Below are 20248 nucleotides of genomic sequence, written 5' to 3' on the forward strand. Positions count from 1 at the left end.
CCCTGCTGTGAGCGGAGGTCAGTCGTGCAAAAGAAATCCTCAAAATTTGAATCTCAAAATTGAAAATTAAATGTGTACCCAACAATTGAATATTCGGGTTCAGCTCTAGAAGTTACTTACCAGGTCAACAGTGTTTCTCTTGTTTGTGTCAGCCAGCTGCCCAGAAATAAAGGCCTCCCATTTCTCTCGGTCCTCTGAGGGAAGCTCTGTTTTAAAACATAAACACGTCATATTTGTACTCTATCTTCATATACTGTATATTTTTAAAATAAATGATGAATGGTGCTCTCAAGTCCATATCAGTTGCCACTTGTTATTCTGATAAACACAAATGGGCCAAGTACTGCCATAGGAAGATTTCCACCCTGTTACCATCATGAGAACTTCACACATACACACACACACGATAAAGCTATTTCACAAGACCGATGAGGACGGAGAGATATGAGCCCTCAGACAGAGGAGAGTCCTTACCAGAAATGAGCTGTTGTATCTGTGGTCCATTCGGGCCTTTGTCACAGTTATGAACTATAGAGTTGGCTATTCTGGTGAGGTGACCCATGTAGCCTCGTCGCCGACCACCTTCTGCCCTTTAAACACACACGAACGCATCAAATACTATTATTAGGACATTCCATAAGAGTTAATACTTTGACTTGGCTGAAGGATTTGGGAAAAATAAATAAATCTAATTGCGATTTTTCTGCCAAACATTACAATTCTATTTGCAATTTTATTTTTTTTAACTTTAGGTAAAGTTCAATATTCACTGCCAGTCTATTTGACAGAATCTGTCGCGTCAAGCAGCACAGACTCCCGATGGTATATCAATAAACACAGTTAACACAGACAAAAAATAAACAGTTTAACTACGTAGCCTACTTAACCATAAGCACAAAAATCAAGGACAACTGAACAAAATCTGAACAAGTCAGAAAAATCAGGCAGGCAAAATGTTCTTATTCTGAAATGCTCCCTGTAGCCGTGCAGAGAGCAGAACAAAACTGGTTCACAGCTTCACGATTAGCTAATCGCGTTCTTTCAAATCGCAATTTCGATTTGAAAACAATTAATCGTTCAGCCCTAATCTAAAGCAAAGCATTCTGAACCTTGACCAATAATGATCACAGTGAAGGAGCAAGGGACTTTTGGCACATTTTGTTTCTATTCACACAATGAAGCAGTGGTACACCCTGACAAAGTTAATTATGGTCTCATTTGCAGCAGAACAGAATACTCACTGTTCTTTCTCATTGGAGCTCCAGGCATCTACGATTCTCTGTATAAACTGGCACTTTTGAAACAGCTGGTGGAGAAAAATACAAGGAAATACTGTTTAGTTTGAACAGTTTTGCTTGGAGTTAGTGTTTAACCTATGTAAAGATAGTTTTAGTTTGCAAAGATGCAGCAACCTTTGCGGTTTTGCTATAAGCTTGTGCAGACCTAAACAATGACATCAAATAATGACATTTAAGAATTGACATCCAGTATCTCACAAAAGTGAGTACACCCCTCACATTTTTGTAAATATTTGATCATCTTTTCACGTGACAACACTGAAGAAATGACACCAAGTAGTGAGTGTACAGCTTGTATAACAGTGTAAATCTGCTGTCCCCTCAAAATAACACATCACACAGCCATTAATGTCTAAATTGGGCCCAATTAGCCATTTTCCCTCCCCGCTGTCATGTGACTTGTTAGTGTTACGTTGGCTGTGTTCGAAAAGGAAGGCAGTTGCCTCGCTGCCTCGATACCGTAATAGACAGCTGCCTCAGAAGGCATCACTTTCAAATGAAGGCAGCTTCATTAGTTTCAAACAGCCTTCTAGGGCAGCACTTACGGCAACATGTGACGTCAGCACGCCGTCTTGCGTCTCTTCTGGTTGTCAGAAGAGACGCTAGTCTTAGCATGAAAGAACGCTAGTCTTAGCATCATTGAAAAGCCAAACGGCTAACAGACGCCTCAGAAATCATACTGAACAAACTTGGTTGGTTACAGTCACGAGCTAATGATGGTTCGGTGTTTAGTTCTAGCAAGCTTTTCAAAAATCGAAGCGAGAAAACTACTAAACTTTTAAAAACGTTTATTTGTGTACAAATTCGGCTTGTTTGTCCGCCATCTTGACCAGTTTTCAAAAGCTCCGGCAGCCGCAGAGACCCACTGCTTTATGGGTAATAGTCAGCATCAAGAAATCGTTGATGATGCCTTCAAAACTGCCCGTTACTGGGTTAGCTTGAAGGCATCTCAGGAGACAGGAAGAGATCGTTCGAGCAGTTTCAAACAGCACTCGATGCCTCGCTGTCCCGTTAGACACCTTCTGAGACAGCAGTTTAGCCCGTTTCCAACACAGCCAAAGTCTTGTGTGAATGTGGAGCAGGTGTTTTGAATTTGGCGTTACGTCTCTCACACTCCGTCATACTGGTCACTGGAAGTTCAACATGGCACCTCATGGAAAAGAACTCTGAGGATCTGAAAAAAGAATTGTTGCTCTACATAAAGATGGCCTAAGTTAACAAGATTCCCAAGACCCTGAAACTGAGCTGTAGCACGGTGGCCAAGACCATACAGCGGTTCAACAGGACAGGGTCCACTCAGAACAGGCCTCACCACGGTCGACCAAAGAAGTTGTGTACACATGCTAAGTGTCATATCCAGAGGCTGTCTTTGGAATATAGACATATGAGTGTTGCCAGCATTGCTGCTGAGGTTGAAGGGGTGGGGGGTCTGCCTGTCAGTGCTCAGACCATACGCCGCACACTGCATCAAATTGGCTGTCGTCCCAGAAGGAAACCTCTTCAAGATGACCACTGCCTTGCTGAAGAAGCTGAGGGTAAAGGTGATGGACTGGCCAAGCATGTCTCCAGACCTAAAACCTATTGAGGATGTACTTCCTGCGGCAGCTGAAGAAGTTCAGCCTGCCAAAGACAATGATGGTGCACTTCTACACGGCCATCATTGAGTCCATCCTCACCTCCTCCATCACCATCTGGTACGCTGCTGCCACTGCCAGGGACAAGGGCAGGCTGCAGCGCATCATTCGCTCTGCAGAGAAGGTGATTGGCTGCAATCTTCCTTCTCTTCAGGACCTGTACTCCTCGAGGACTCTGAGGCGAGCAGGAAAGATTGCAGCTGACTCCTCCTATCCCAGTCACAAGCTGTTTCAGACTCTCCCCTCCGGCAGGAGGCCTCTCGCTTCAAAAACAGTTTCTTCCCGTCTACAGCTAGCCTCATTAACAAGGCCCGGGTCCCCTACTGACACTCCCCCCTTGCAAATACTACAAATATCTCTGCACATGTAAAAATTATTTCATTTCATGCATGAACCTGGCACATTGCACACATTTGTTGTTAATCGTAGTTGTTTTATTGTTGTTATGTTGTATTTTTATATATTGTCAATTTATATATTTGTGCACACAGTATCCTCTTCTGTTGCAATACGTCTGCACTACACAAACCGGAGTAATGCACATGTAAATATCTGCCATGTTGTTCTTTCTCTGAAAATAGTAGTATTTTTCTCTAGTCTTCTATTATTCTTATATAACTTTTATTTGTTTATTCCATATTTATATATTTCTACATCTATTTATGTCATCTGTATGTTTGTCTACGTGTAGCACCTTTTCACCAAAGCAAATTCATTGAATGTGTAAAACACTACTTGGCAATAAAGCTCCTTCTGATTCTTCTTCTTCTATTGAGCATCTGTGGGGCATCCTAAAACGAAAGATGGAGCACAAGGTCTCTAACATCCACCAGCTCTGTCATGGAGGAGTGGAAGAGGACTGCAGTTGCAACCTGTGAAGCTCTGGTGAACTCCATGCCCAAGAGGGTTAAGGCAGTGCTGGAAAATAATGGTGGCCACAAAATATTGACCCTTTGGGCCCAATTTGAACATTTTCACTTAAGGGTGTCCTCACTTTTGTTGCCAGCGGTTTAGACATTAATGGCTGTGTGAAGTGTTATTTTGAGGGGACAGCAGATTTACACTGTTATACAAACTGTACACTCACTACTTTACATTGTAGCAGAGCGTCATTTCTTCAGTGGTGTCACATGAAAAGTTATAATCAAATATTTACAATAATGTGAGGGGTGTACTCACTTTTGTGAGATACTGTAAGTATCTTATATTCGAATCTTACATTTTTGATGAGAATGCTCTCCCTTGCATGTTCTTGCTCTGTGTCTGGCTGGGTCTCAGAAGGGGCAGGGGGCATAGCCAGAATCATGGCTGTGCAGATCTCCACCTGAATGTGGAGGAAGTTGTTCCAGATGTATTTGAAATACATATCCTGCAGAGCAAAACAAAACAATTATAGAAAGAGACGTTAGTAAATGGCCTGACAGTCTAATACCGAACAGCATACTCAACAAGTTATTCTTATCCCTTATTATGAGACGGTTCCTGTTTTTTCCGAATTGCCCCCGATGGCTGTTCCATCGGTGTATGAATGTGTGTGAAAGTTTCTGTTTGAGCACTTAGGCCTAGTATATGAATGGGTAAATGCGATGTAGTGTAAAAAGCATTTTGAGTGGTCGCAAAGACTAGAAAGGCGCTATACAAATACAGAACATTTACATTTATGTGTGACCCTTTAACACAACCTACAATAAAACTCCAACCTGTCAGCTTTGTTAGAGTTGTCATTAGATTTTACTGTAGTTAAGATTGTTATAGGGTAGTGAGGAATGGGGAAAAAATGGCACAAAACAAATACCAAAACACAGATAGTACTCACTAGTATGACTCCCAGTGTGTTGAGGTTAATGAGCTCTGTGTTTATGCTGTGTGTGTTGCTCTGCAACAGACTGGCCACAAGTCTGACCACATTGAGCCTGGTGTTGCCCACAGGAGGGTCCAGGACCCCCCACGTTGTCTTCATCACATTCCTCTGTTGGTGGAAAATAAACACTGCTTAATATACACACACATACACACACACTTACTTGTAACTGGGATATACCCATACTAATTACTCAATATTTATAGTACATGTTAGAAGATCATTTAAAACAAAATTACTCTGAGCGGACCATCTGAAACATTGTCCTACTGCTAGAAATTCAGAACAACACTGTTTACAAACACTGGATAAAACAAAAAACGCTGACAATGGGCTTGACTAAAAGGATCATGTATTGTTGCAATGTAGTTCTTGACGGTTCATTTTCACACTGACTTTTTACAAATGAACCAAGAAGAGTAAACATGAAGTTATACAGACTGACAGTAAACTCGTCGACTGGACAGTTTTGGTGACAATACATATATTTAAAATATATCATCAACAAGCAAAGACTAGTCGAGTAATGGCTTGAACTGACGACTACTTGTCGACTAGTAAAATCTTTAAATCGGAGGAAGCCCTACTAGTTTGGATATCTCTCATAATCTATAGTAGTGTTGTCACAATACTGGAATTTCTAAAAATTATTTGATACCATTTTTGATACCGCAGGGGAAAATTGACACAACATTGATTAAATAACTAAATATAATTACGGAATTATCAACTTATCTTAGTAAGTAAAGTTAATAGTATTGTGTTAAGCAGAACATCATCAGTTAATTTACTTCCCATCAACTGAAACTCTGCTCTCTGAGGTTCCTCAGGTCTGACAGCTCTGAGGGGGATTTTCCTCTTTAGTTAACACTGCTCTGTGCCATCACTTTCATATGAGCTTGCTTGTATCATTTGCCAGCATCCAATCACAAGTGCCGCAGACTGTTCATACTGGAGTCTGATATGGGCCACATTTAAACTATAACGTGAACTGTCAAACAAAAAAACAAAAAAAATCGGATCTGGGGAAAAATAAAAAAAAATCGGAATTGAGCATTAAGGCCTGCAGTCTGAACACAGCCCAAGCCCAACACAAGCCCTGTAAAAGGCACGGTTTTGATCTTGCTTAGCTTAAATGATGATCTTATCTGGTGATACGATCAAATCTGGACATCCAGTGGGATCATTGACAAGATAAGCCAAGTTTTCAGAGTATGACGCGTTGCGCTCTGTCTCTATGCAAACTGAAACTTCCATAGGATTTTCAAACTGATTCAAAATCAATGAATTTGATGCATCATGTAAATATACATATAGCAATATTCAAATGTATGTGCAATTTGTGGTAACAATTCACAATGTAATTGCAATTGTATTGCAACAGTAGGACATTAAAATATTATAATGCTATTTAATAAAAGGACAGACCACAATGAATGCATTGTTGAAATACATATTATGAATTGTTCCCTATTAAAACACGTGATTACTCGACTCCACATGCTGCTGAACTCACAGTAATAAGTGGGTCTGACGGAGGCCACTCATGTGGGCAGCGCTTCTCCTTATTTACATAGTTTGACCGGACGTAACTTTTACAATTTTTGTTAATCTATTTCGGGATTCAGTCCATCTAAAATTATATATATATATATATATATTTTTTTTTTCCTTCAAAACAATGCTAGGGAAACACTGAACCCTGTAGTAACTAATCTACAAGAGACTTATTTACAACTGTCTGTATGCTTTCTACCTTTGGGGGTTCCAGTAGCAGCTGGTGAAAATCTTTGAGTCGGGGTCTCACAGCCTCCAGTATGCTGTGGTTGACGGAGAATGAAGGATGGGACATCCCAGGGGGGCACTCCATATGACCCTCAAACCTACAACAGAGAAAGTCATAACCTTTGAATGATGTAGCTCACCTAACACAATGCAGTAGTGCCAAGTCACAGACAGGGAAAATAATTATGGGTTGTGTGATATTGAAGCATACATAAACAGTGTTTTACCCAACTGCTACCTCAGTAGCAGGAACGTTCATGGTAATAATGTTACCATGAACTAAGGCTGTGCAATTAATGGAATTTTAAATCACATTTTCGTTTTTGGCTTCCAATGATTATGAAAACAAGTTAAGCAATCAGTGTGACGCATACTGTTTCGCAATGACACTGGTTGTGTGTTGTGTTGGCACCCTTTCCTTTATAACTGCCCCCCCCCAAAAGCCCAACCTCCCTCTCAGCCATGCTGTGATGTTCAAAGTTAGTTCAGCACGAGCAAAGATGACAACGGTTACAACTTACTGCTTGTGACCACTATTAGCTTAAGCCTATGACATTTTACACTGCATAAATCAGCCTAGCAGGCAATTTACATATTTATACTTCTACTAAACCAGGTGTCGGAAGCCTTGCTTTACCTGGTCCTTGCTTGTTTTTTTCACTGTCGGTTTATGTAACTGCATTTCCTGACAGAACTTACCAGTTGAATGTCAGTGTTATGTAATGAGGTATCAACTCGAGTACTTCACCTGTCACCAGCTCTGTTCCACTCTGTGTATGTCACCCCACCCCAATGTTGTTTAAAGTTAAACATATTTGATTACAATTTCTTATTTCATGGGCTTTTTGAGATAATGCATAATCATTTAAAGAAAAAGCATTCAGTTTTATGATTTTTGCTATAATCGAGCAGCTCTATTATTAATTTATTTCCTTGAACTATGGTCCCTGCATGGTCCATGCCTGCTGATCTGTGTATTCACTGCTTTGATCTGGTGCCATAATTTAAACCAGAAAGTGAAACTTTCATATATGTTAGACTCATTACATATAAAGTGAAATACTTTGTCTTAACCTTGATGATTATGGCTTATAACATTACGATTATTATCATAAACACTACTATAATATCTGTACCATTATTCATTCAGTCTATAGCAACATCACCTTTGCTGTCTGTACCTCTGTGTGTGTGTATTGTGTAGGCTGCCTCCCTCCCTCCCTCTCCCCCTCCCTCTCCTTCACCCCAACCGGTGGAGGCAGATGGCCGCCCACCCTGAGCCATGGTTCTGCTCGAGGTTTCTGCCTCTTAAAAGGAAGTTTTTCCTTGCCTCTGTCGCCTAGTGCTGCTCTTGGTGGGAACTGTCGGGTTTCTGTAAATAACATCACAGAGTACGGTCTAGACCTGCTCTTTTATGAAAAGTGCTGTGAGATAACTGTTGTTGTGATTTGGTGCTATATAAATAACATTTTATTAACATTCTCATCACCTACTTTGTATCCAATTTCAAATTTAAAATATGCACTGATCGATCATCTGATGCCTGCAAACAGACCGTAACAGTCTATTGCTCAGCCACACACACGCTAAAACATGTAGTAATCGAGGAAGTTCTTCACTGTGCATGAAGACAACACAAAGCTTGCAATTTGTACTACCTGTAAAGCTAAAATAAGCCATGTTTCCAGAGCTGGGCAGGCCACCCAGGTAAATTACCAGTCGCCAAAGGAGGCTATATTTTGCAACATGTTTTAGCAGTTTGCAGAGAAATACAGCTAGAGAGACAGATACAGAGAGAAAGGCCATAGGAACGTACGCTGGTCTCCTTGTCTCAAACAACGTGAGGAGGATCTGGATAACACTGACAATTGCAGATTCATTCTTCTCCTTGTCAAAGATATTTGACAGCAGCTGCTCCACCGTTTCCTGTCTGAGTAAGAGGACAAACAAAGATGAAGGGAAAGCAGGCTTCAAAGTCACTTGCCAGATCTGTAGGGCAGAGTTTGTTTAATAGCTTACTGGGCAAAATGGCAAAAGCCCTTGTTAAATAACTGTATAAAATTACATACAATGCAAAATCAACTGAAAAACAAAAATGGTGAGCAAGTAAAAGCTAAATGCATGATCATGATCTGCAACAGTTAATCAATTATCTGTCAATTATTTTGATAATAAATTAATCTGTTTATATTTCTGTTGAAGTTTTTATTTGAGTTTCTTTTCTAGCACCTTTACCTCATCTATGACATCTATGTAAATTGAATATTTCTGGGTTATGGACAAAACAAAAACATTTGAGAAAGTCCTCTTGGGCTTTGGGGAACACTGACATTTTAACCATTTTCAGACATTTTATAGATCGAACAATTTATCGATTAATTGAGACATTAATCGACACATTGATCACCAATAAAAATGATCGTAGGTTGCAGCCCTCGACTGATTTGCCTCAGTAAAATCTCAGTAAAAAAAATAATAAATCACCTGTACAGTAAATAGAACCTATGGACTATTAAATAAGCCTCAATCCCTTAGTAGTTGGTCACAGTCAAAAATACCTTGGGAATTAACCAGGTTTGTACCGTACTGTATGTAAGTTGTTGTAGATAAATGCTTGCATACTTTTCAAGTGTGGCCAGAAGTGGGTCAGGCTCCGAGCAGCCCTGGACCTGGAACATCTGGTCTCTGCTCAGTCGGATGATCTCACACAGTGACTGGGAGGCATTGGAGTGTCTCTGTGTCAAGAAAGGTGTAAATATCCAAAACATCAATTTATGATTTTGCATTTGACTCACTTGAAACTTAACATATTCAATCCCCCAATCAAAGTCCTAAATCCTGAACGTATATAAAACAAATATTAGTATTCATTCATGAAACTCACATCCTCATCTTGAGAAGGTTGTACCATGTCCACCAGTCTCTGAATCACTTTCTCCTCATTCAGCCACTGAAAGAGGACAAAGAGCAGATATGGACAGGACAGCACAAAACATTAAAACCAAAAGAACAAGATGTTCAATTCAAAGTAAAAGGAATGTGTTTACCTGTGGTCACCTTTATGTATCAAGTGTGAAAATTGTGTATTAAATTAACTTTTATTTTCTGGTTAATGTGCACGTGTGCATCCATGTTGCCAATTACTTCACTTATGTATCTCAATAAAGCACCTAACAAGAACTATGAATTACCAAATGCATATTGTAAACCCATATGCATGCTAATGGTCAAATTGTCTTAGTAGATACCAACGGTGTAACGGATCATAGTGGAGCAATAATCTATTCTGATTATTCATGCTGATGCGTCAGTGAAGAATAGCACAATTAATTATCTTTTGTACTAGGGCTGAACGATCAATTGCATTTGCGAAATTATCGCGATGTGATAAAACAAGAGTTTCTCATCACATGACACCCAAAAGTAAAGCAGGTTACGCTGTACCTTGACTTGTTGTAAAACGGCCTTAAGCTTGACAGAAGCCGACACTACAGAAACTTTAGTGTCACACAGGCAATGAAAGTAGCACCCGCGGGTGACTTGGAGGCGGGGGTGGGTGAAATATTCAGGCCATCCGCCGCTTTGACGGACAGGGACAATGCACAGCAGAAATACACGTGTAGTAAGGTAAGCGTATTGTGGCGATCGGCGCCTGCGTCACACAGCCACCAGTCAGCTCAGGAAATATCTGTGAAACGGCGTTTCAAACCAAACGCACGCCCGAAAGAGGCCCAGTCTGTCCCGAGTTACAGCCAGTGCGCTGCTTACCAGCGTCGGAGGCTGCGGGGGAACTCCGGTGTTGTCGGAGAATTACTAAGATTGTCTGTTAAACACAAGAGGTGTCACTTGGTTTTATTTTCGTTGGCCAACTTTTGAATTGAACTTTAAACTGAGTATTTTTTGTTTGCTTACTGGAATATAGAAAGATGGACTCCTGAGAGAAAAGGACGCATTAATTGGTGGTTGATATGCGAGTTTTGTATTGAGCGCTTACTGTATAACACACTGTGCTTTTCTTGTCTTCAGGTAGGCTGACCTGATATTATATCAAATTAATTAATGCCATGACTTGACACTCAAATTATTTGATATTTCTTCTAATAATATTATGTTGGTCATACTATACACTGATTTACTGCTTGTCCATTTTGAATAATACAGAAGGTAAAAAATTAATTGCATATTAAATCGCAAAAAATAAAAATCGCAGCTGAGAAAGTGTTGTGCGGCTACTGCGTGGTGCATGTAAAACACTGCGTTCATTGAACATGCTCAAGTTAACGTTCAGCTGAGTGTATCCGTTTGCAACTAATGAAGGTGCCAGGTGACGTAAAAACACAATTTGTTAGCGTTGTTAGCTCACACACTGTGTTTTACGTCACCTGGCGTGCTGGACAGGTGCTGCACCAAATTCTGTGATCCATAAGATTCTTAAACCAAAACATCCATTTTTCCTAAACCTAACCCTAGTAGTTTTACTGCCTAAATCTAACCAAGCTGCGCCTGTTTCACAACATTAACTATATGTTGTTAGAAAGTCTTTCTGGTAGAAAGGTCTATTGGCTTAACTTCCCATTTAGGTCACACAATCTGATAGGTCACAGATCTTGGTGCAACATCAACAACAAATTTCAATCGACACATCCAGCTGAAGCATCCGACCAGTTTTGGGAAATATCTGCAAGGGAATGATGTTCACAAGAAATCATTAACAAAAGGTTAAGATCACAGGCCAGCAGCTGCAAAGTTCCTCCACCGAAGTCGCAGCATTTTGTACGTGTACGTATGAACATGTGACGGTACTGTGAACAGGGACTTGTTCATTTTAAGCTGTATGAACTGAACTTTGAGCTAGCTCTTATGAAGGGTGAACTTGCACAACAATGCCACTACCCACGCTGAGAACATCCTGTCGTAGCTGTTGTGGTTCAATGCAGGTGAGCATTCTGAGCAGCAGATCCATGATGGCAGATGTCCCGATGTGTTTGATCATCAAGTCTACAAAGTCCTCCTGCTTCCGCAGAAAATCCACTATCTATAAAGACAAAGAAAACAAACCATACACACCTTAAAATCAGTACAACTGCCATGTTTCCTACAGGTCTAAAAGATTCTATTAGAGTGAAGAGACTAAAATGAACATTACAACACAACATGTGTGACGTGACTGAGCTTCTTTATTGATAATTTATTTATTGAAATACTTTATTTATTGCAAATATTAAAAAAAAGATACAGGATAACTAGCTACGTAGCTAGCCTAGCAAAAACATCAGATAACTTATGTAAAAACATAGTTTGAGTGTAACTGAAATTCAGTGCTGCAACAAAGACTACATGATGCCTTTAAAAGCAACAGGCGAACAAATGATGAACAGTCACTTAAACAGCAGCTTGTTTAGTGACAGTATGTGAGCACATAGCCAGACCCATGACTGGTCCCACCTGAGCAGCAGCTAAGCTAAAATGCTTTGTTTACCTCGCTGTGTCGCGAGTAGTGAAACGTGTATGGACTCTGAATGAGCCAAGTGGAATGGATTTGAAGGAGGAGTAGGTTGAAGTCAAGGCTGAAGCTAAAACGCGGAATGAGTTTAATTTATTAGTGCATTCCACGAGTGGAATGGATTTGATAACTATTATTAATAATAATTAATAATAACTACAATTAATAATTATTATTGGTCTTAAAAATACAATGGTTCCGACGCCCCATATTTTCCTCATCGGATCTGCACAAATCATGCAGGTGACTCATCTAGGTTTCAAAATGGCAAATTTGGCAAAAAAGATGAGGAGTTTGCATGCCTGAATATGTCAGGCTTGTGGGGGACAGAAGGAAACACAATTTGCTCTACTGTCTTGCTGCTGTCTTGATGAAGTTCTCTGATTGTTCTTCTTCATGTTCGTGCAGCCTAAAGTGTTTGTGAAAAGCCACTTCCAGTCTGCAGAGCTTACAGAGCACCACACTGTTGGGTCTAAAATACTCCCAAACTTCAGATGGTGGAAGGCGAGGTTTTTAAGTTGCAGCTTGTTCTCCGGGGAATCCCTGCTTAGACCAGGTGCAGTACTTCATTGTGACGAGCCAATGAATGTTATGCAAATGGACATATTACCATAATCAATCGCCCCAGCCCAAATAAGATGACAACTTTTATCCCATTCTCACACACAACACCCTCTTCTGGCTGATTTACCTGTTCAGGCTTGCGTCCTATAAGAATGGACAAGACCTTGGAGAAGAAACTGGCCAGGAGCGGGTTGAGAGGTGGCTCATTCTGAAGGAAGCCGTACAGTTTCATCAGCAGTTTTTCATCTTCCCCTAGCCTGTCATTGATCTGGCTGACATCTGATGTAAGCAGTTCACATGATATATTGGGATACCTGGAAGAGAGCAAAAGCAGTTCCTTAGATGTTTCCAACACAACGGTTACAATACTGTGACAAAAAGTTTACACTGGACTACACTGGAAAACTATAGGGATTCTTCATGAAAGCAGCAAGAGATTTCAAATAATCTGCTGTACTCTAACAAACTGGTGGTGCCAATAATCGCAAATAATCAGTATGGAAGAGAAACTAAGAACAATTGGGTGTAACACCTTTGCTGGATCTTGCTGATCAGCTTTGGATGGCTAATGTTGCAAACTAACTTGTTCTTCAGACTTAATTCTGAAACAAATGAAAGCTACAAATGTTTTAGTTTACAACTGATTTATGTCATGATGGATTAAAAAGGTGCAAAAACGTCTGGCAGGATTTGTTTCTGTTACTTTCAAAGTTTCCTTAGTCCTATCTAACATCTACAGCTCCTCTGCTCCTTACGCTTTTCCACAAGCCCACATTTAGGCTGCACCAACAGGATTGTGATTTTCTCATTAGTCATTGCAATGCATAAAACTACTGTGATTATAACACCACCATTTAAATAGCCTTTTTTCCATCTACACGGTAGGGGTGTAACAGTACGTGTATTCTTCCATAACCATTAGGTATGTGACTGCCTCGGTTCGGTACACCTTGTGACTCAAAAAAATGTCTATTTAGGTCTCCTACTCACACAGAACAGAAATTCTACTGCACAAGTGTTACCCAGAAAGTTCTGGCAGTACACCGGTTGTTCTCTATAAGTGCTTAGAGGGGTTAGTCAAGCTCGTAGTGTCACTGCCTCTGAATGCCAAACACAAGAGGCCAGAACCGGAGGATCATTAGATCCACTGTACGGGAGCATTACAGTTTCCCTGTTATGATTAGTATGCAGACATTGTTGTAATGAAGTCTGGAAAGTTTGAGGGAACACTTCAAACATGTCATTAACAACTAGGGATGTTTTTCTGTTTTTTATTGAGACTACATAACAATCCAAGTCTTTATCAATACCACTATCTATGCATTATTATTTGGTGATGGTTATTTGGTAGGACGAGACCTCAAGGACATGACATCAGTCAGCATCTTCCTTCTTGTGAAACTGCACATTTTGGAGTGGCCTTTTTATTGTGGCCAGCCTAAGGCGCACCTGTGCAATCCCCATGCTGTCTGATCAGCATCTTGAAATGCCACACCTGTGAGGTGGATGGATTATCTCGGCAAAGGAGAAGTGCTCACTAAAAACAGATTGTTGACAGATTTGTGAACAATATTTGAGAGAAACAGGCCTTTTGTGTACATAGAGAAAGTCTTAGATCTTTGAGTTCAGCTCATGATGAATGGGGGCAAAAACAAAAGTGTTGCGTTTATAATTTTGTTCAGTGTAGATGCATTCAACAGCAGGTCACTGTATCATGGACAGCATGTTTTAGACCGATGGTGGTTGAAAAATGGTTTCTCGTAGATTTGGTTAGAATTAAAGAGTGCTGGTAAAATAATAAACTAGAGGTGAATATGCTACATTGAAAGTAGATATTATGGCAGATTATGTGTAAGGTTAAATCCACATGCTTATTCTCTCTCGCTCTCTCTGTTTACAGATGGCTGAAAAAGAGCAAATATTTATTGACGAGCAATTGTTTACATCTTAAGTTGTTGAGACTACAATCTATTTTATTAACATAATCCATTTAGGAAAAGGTTTTATGGCCCACATACAGAGCAGCTTTCAATATCGTCCTGAGTGTAGTTTATACGGTCTACTATCCAAATCATTTTCAAAATCTAAATATGTTATAAGTCGGCTCTTTTTCACTTTAATATTGGTATCGGCCCCCAAAAACCCATATTTGTCTGGCTCTAGTTTAAATACTATGATTACCAACATGCTTTTATTGTGCACTGCAGTGAACCATGGGAAATCCTTAAATGAACATTATGTAATTGCAAAATATGCTGGGCCAATGCCTACAGTTGTAGTGTTTTCTGTGAGCTTGCACAACCATTAACAGCACATATATCCAAAATGGCAAAATGATGGCTGCAATACTAAGGGAGAACTAAGGGGGACTTGGAGAGATGTCTACGTATGTGTCAAATTGCATTTCCTCTTACTTGTATTTAACCTTCTCCTCAACATCAGTATTGGGTTCCTGTGTGATGAAGGTGACCAGGTCCTCCATGCACTGTGGTCTCAGCAGGAAGTCAACCAGTTTATGGTTCTGGGCCTTGCACTCCTGCAGGACATCGTCCTCATCCATCACCTCGGTCAGCGTCACATCCTCCTTCTCTAATAGCGTGTCAATGTGGGATGTGGTGTGGAGGTCAAACTTCCAAAACATGGTGACTTCTAAAAGATTTTGTGAAAAAGTCACCAACAGCACATGTCATTAAAATAATACAAAATTACATCTTCCATCAGAGGTTAAGAGAATATAATAGATGACTATAATAATTAACTGAGGGATCACTGAACAGCTCTTTCTTCTTCCTACCTGTGAGTATGTTGTGCAGACGGCAGAGCTCAGGTTATGAAGAAGTGTGTTCTAGTCTTTGGGAGTTGTGGCCCATTCCAGGCTAGCCGGAAGAACAGACAGGCAGGCAGACAGCGGTGATGGACGGACTGATAAACAGCACACATACAGTAGTTCAACAGCAAACACCTGTAAGGCGCAGACACAGAAACAGATGGAGAAATGCTGAAGGAACGTTTCACTGGTTTTAATGAGGATATAGCAATTCTCATTAGGGCCCGAGCATGAAACATGCAAGGTCCCTAAAAAAACTAAAGGAATTATTTATTTATTTTTTAAGTAAACTCATTTTTGGCGGACCAAAACATGCTCAAAAACTCAAACTTTGCAAACATGTCAGTGGGGCTACAATGATTTGTCGTCAAGACACTCAGCGCCTTCTCACGCTGCTACCGTTTTTTACCGTGTTGTAAAAACGCGGCGCTCCCATTGCAATCAATCCCATTGACGCTGGCCTCAGGGAAAAACGCTTTGGTGGACACAGGCCCTACTCATGAAGAATAAGCATTCAGCAGAACTGTTTTTTGTTTTTTATGCTATCTAGTCACTAAATACTCTTTTGAAAGGTTTTGAGGGGAGAAATCTACTGTGTAGAACTTGAATTTGGCAGTTTTATTAAAGTTGATGGCGAATCGAAAATGTGTTCACGTTTTCGGGGTTGAGAAGCTCCACAAACACGAGCGAGGTTAGCGGTGCCAGTCACGCCCACAGAGCCCTCTAGTCCCAGTTACTAAGACCACCGCAGCAGCAACAACGGAGCAGCAACGAAATAGGAAAGGCTACAACAGTGTTTCCCCTATATGCATTCAGCAGTGGCGCACCGCCGCTGCTGAATCATGACCGCCGCTACTAAAATTTCCTACGATAATAAAACTATGCGCTACAAATGTTCACTTGCACACTGTGGGAGCATGGCAACACTCAATGCTTGGCTAGCTTCCTCTCATCATTCAATATGTTATTATAAATTTTAGTGCAGTGCCTGTTCACAGGGTCCGATGTGACGCCTCCCTGCGCTTTTTGTTCAAAATGTGCGTTTCACATTGGTTTCATCTACAGCAGGGGTCAGCAAGATGCAGCACACAGGCTAAATACATAAATACTTTGATAGTGGCTGGTGCTAAAACAGATCTCAGTCATGTCAGCAAGTTACTCACATAACCACTTCCACTTAAAGCCTCGAATATACTCTGGAGCGGACGCATACATGGCCTGCGCATTTGAAAGGCCTGCGTACTACTGACTGAGCTAACCAGTTCATTAAAACAGCATTAATAACACTGAAACAACATGACAATGGCGGAGATACTGCTAGATATTTAGCGCGTCCTTAGAACCAGGGCTGAAACGATTCATTGATTAATAAAATGTTTCGTTTAATCCATGTAATTTTACAGCAGTGTTTCCCATGAATATTTATTACTGTCGCACATCACGCTGATGCAGTGAACATGACGTATAATGGCGCTGTTGGCAAATTGGAGGAAGAGAGAGAAAATAGCGAGGGGCGAAGAAGAAAGTGTCCAAAGTATGGGATTATTTCAAGATGAAAGAAAACAATTCTGTAATGTTACCATCTGTCCACCATAAAACAAAACTTATGTCGCCTACCGCAACAGCACCTGATCAGAAAGGACCCGGTGTGCTGCCAGCGGACCACAGACAAGTTAACAGCAACTTTAGCATTTAACTGAAATCATGATTGATTGTTGAGTTGAAGCCAAAGTAAGCCGCAGTCCTCAGCTGAAAATGTTCATGTGCGTTTGTTGATCTCCTTTTTGGGCCGTGAGTTGGAACCTCAGAGTCATGAGTTTACTGGGTGTCGGGGAGCTGCACCTTTTAACTCAACCCCAGCTCTCTCTGTAGCTCAGACAATCCCTGCTACCTGCGTATGCTAATCCATCCTTTCACCCAGATTCTTTGTCTTTATAACTGCCATCTATATAATAAACAGCTGTTTTGTGTGCAGGATTGCTTATTTCCCGTTTCACATTTCACGTGTGTTTTTTTGACAAAACGTGGTTTGACTGCCGCCGCCAAGCAAAAGTACTTCTTAAACGACGCATTGATGAAACGTTGAAATAATCTATCAAAGCTTCGAATACTAAAAATCAACGTTAGCTGCAGCCCTACTTTAGAACTTCAGAAAACTCTTACAACTCCATTTCAACACATTTGTTTCTAACATTTTAAACCTGCATGATGACGATAACTCTGTTTCAACAATTCACTACCACATCGGATCGTATAAGCCCCGTCCCAGTAAGCATACCTCGGTCTCGCTGTTGCAGAGCAGCATAAGCCTTGCCTGCATGAGCAGTTTCGCTGTGCCCCAGTGAGCGCTCCCTGCAGAGATCCACTCAGAGCTGTTTTCTATCACATTTATTAATTCTGAACATGTTGCGCTTCAAATTGCACCAAACGCGACACTGCACTTGGGTCTGCAGCAACACACCCGCCACGTTTGAAGTCGATTGTTCCTGACATAATCAAAATACAAACAGACAAACAGAAAGAGATTTGTTCCTTTATTAGAGAGATCACAACACAGCAGGGACGTGGAAATTAGACTCATTTTAAGATAAGCCACTGTTATCATTATTCTGAGTGTTCTTATGTCTCTTTATGATAATGACTGAATAAAATATTTAAATATTAATGAGACAGGTTTTTGATATTTATTTTGGATAACTTAATTGTTATATTAATGGAGTAATACATTTTTTTTTTTTAGAATTATCGATAACTTAAGCCTTTTATTAAGATTAATCGACTAATCAAATATAAGAATTGTTTTCTTCATCGATTAAGTGCAGCCCTACTTCTGCCATTATCTTTTCCACTGTGATAGAGTAGGGGATGAGACCGCTTCAAGCATCTTCTGGAATACACAGACTGTGCCGCATCAAAACATGGCGCGTACATCTGAAACTACAGGTAACTTAACGACATGGTGATATGGTTGTAAAATATTAGTGTTCTTTTCATTGTTCACCGACAAATTAATAAACAGTGAATACCAAAATACCTAGAGTTTGTCAAAAATAGACATTTATATACATTCTACAATATTTTCCAACCGCAAGCACAACCGGTCAAAACAGCTACGCTTCACAAAACAATGTTTCATTCTAAATATACACAAGAAAACAAGTTATTGGGAAAGAATCTCTTAAACAGTGATTTGCTGTTGACAGTAGATGCATATAAAAAGGGAAAGTGTAAACTGGTGCATAAACCCCATTCTTACTTATAATGAACAGCAAAATGATAACAAGAGAATGCCACAGATATGTTTGATAAACATAACAGATACTAGCCACTGGGAGGTCAAAACTAATGTCAACACTAAAATGTGGCTAGTCATAATCATACTATAATAAGTACATTCCTGATTTTGTTTTAGGTTGTGTTTTTCTGTACTCGGCAACAGCTTTCCACCACTGGCTAAAGTGTTCCAACTACAAAATACATAAAGTCTTAAGGAATAAAATATATCCTTCCATCACAGTGAAACCTTAATTAACGTTAGCCACGGAATCAACAAAATAACAGTGAGACATATGCCAAAGGCCAATAGTAATAAAATACTCTAGACAACCAAAACAGGAAAACTTTTACAGCTTTGGGTGCTTTGACAGACACTGTCACGAGACCCAAACAAAATCGATCTAGACACTAACTAGCTAACGTTACTGACAGTTTTGATACATTTAGCTGGTAAATTCCCAACATACATAGTTTGCGCATGCCAAAAAAAATAGACAGACAACAGCACTTCCTTTCTTAAAATCAACACAGCAGCTAATGTTATATCATATACACACAGAATTAACTACACGGTTAATTTCAGCCATTAATTCCGTACCAATCAAGTGATCTTGTCGAAGACGCAGTTGTCTCAGATTACAGTAACGTTAGTAACGTTAACGGTAACGTTAAATTGTTAACAATTGTTACACTAGCTTTGATTTCGGATAAATATAGGTTGAAACGCCAGGCAAATATTATGAGCTAATTCAAGCTATTGTCGGCTTATGTAGGTTTACGTTAACGTTTTAGAACATTATTAGCGTTTGGTAGTCGAAATTATACGTCTGCTGGAACGTCAGTCCATTTAAAATTATATATATATATAAATAACAGTTAAAGGCCCAAAACAGACTAACGTTGCCGCTAACGTAACAGAAACACCCCGGCTATGGTTGACTGGCTAACGTCACTAGCTATCGTTAGCTAACCTGGCCACCTTAAATCAGGAACCAACTAACGACAGGGACTAACGTTAACTTACGTCAAGTTAACAAATATCAGTGAATTAGACTAACGTTGATTGGCGGACAGGCTGGCGAACTATATGTCGCTATGGTTTCCATCCCTTCCTAATAACAGTGATATGCAATGTTAATGTTACCCTTGTCCTAGCTAGACGTACACCGAGAGCGTCTGACAGCATACTGTTAAGATGGCCAACTATGCTTCTTGATAGCCAGCTAACGTTAGCCGGCTATCTGAAGACTGCTGGCTAATCGTCTCTTCAGCACCAACCAAGTGCATGGGCTAGCAAGTGTACCTACCGACAGAAAACGGTAAACGGCGACTCTCCAGCAGGTAGCTTATCTTGCCATTAGCCTCCGGCCTTAACAAAACGAACATCGAGATAACACGAAATTCCGGTAAGGAAAATAAAGCGTTTAAAACCGATTCTGATAGGCGCGAAAAGGTAGATCATCCGAGGGCACTTTTCAAGATGGCGGTTCCGTCAACTTC

The 20248-nt window shown here is 40.3% G+C and overlaps 1 protein-coding gene across 8 annotated transcripts in view; it reads right to left on the reverse strand.

Moving 5' to 3' along the window:
* ppp6r3 (protein phosphatase 6, regulatory subunit 3) overlaps nt 1-20248 on the reverse strand; it is a 41999-nt gene extending 21751 nt beyond the window's left edge. For 4 of the 8 annotated variants that reach the window (XM_038705129.1, XM_038705130.1, XM_038705128.1 and 1 more), the window contains exons 1-14: nt 20056-20247; nt 15440-15607; nt 15060-15294; nt 12773-12959; nt 11476-11613; nt 9463-9528; nt 9201-9313; nt 8395-8508; nt 6550-6676; nt 4749-4901; nt 4152-4301; nt 1242-1306; nt 475-590; nt 121-206 (exon numbers count right to left, since the gene is read on the reverse strand). In XM_038705129.1, coding sequence (XP_038561057.1) covers nt 121-206; nt 475-590; nt 1242-1306; nt 4152-4301; nt 4749-4901; nt 6550-6676; nt 8395-8508; nt 9201-9313; nt 9463-9528; nt 11476-11613; nt 12773-12959; nt 15060-15286 — 1542 coding nt within the window. In that variant the 5' untranslated portion in view covers nt 15287-15294; nt 15440-15607; nt 20056-20247. Of the gene's footprint in view, nt 1-120; nt 207-474; nt 591-1241; nt 1307-4151; nt 4302-4748; nt 4902-6549; nt 6677-8394; nt 8509-9200; nt 9314-9462; nt 9529-11475; nt 11614-12772; nt 12960-15059; nt 15295-15439; nt 15608-17750; nt 17959-20055 lie in introns of all 8 variants that reach the window. The other 4 variants (XM_038705126.1, XM_038705125.1, XM_038705124.1 and 1 more) reach the window with 2 other exon arrangements.

This window comes from Micropterus salmoides, unplaced genomic scaffold (assembly GCF_014851395.1).
Source record: "Micropterus salmoides isolate LMB-PRFRI ecotype aquatic unplaced genomic scaffold, ASM1485139v1 Ms_hic_scaffold_8, whole genome shotgun sequence".
Lineage (NCBI taxonomy): Eukaryota > Metazoa > Chordata > Actinopteri > Centrarchiformes > Centrarchidae > Micropterus > Micropterus salmoides.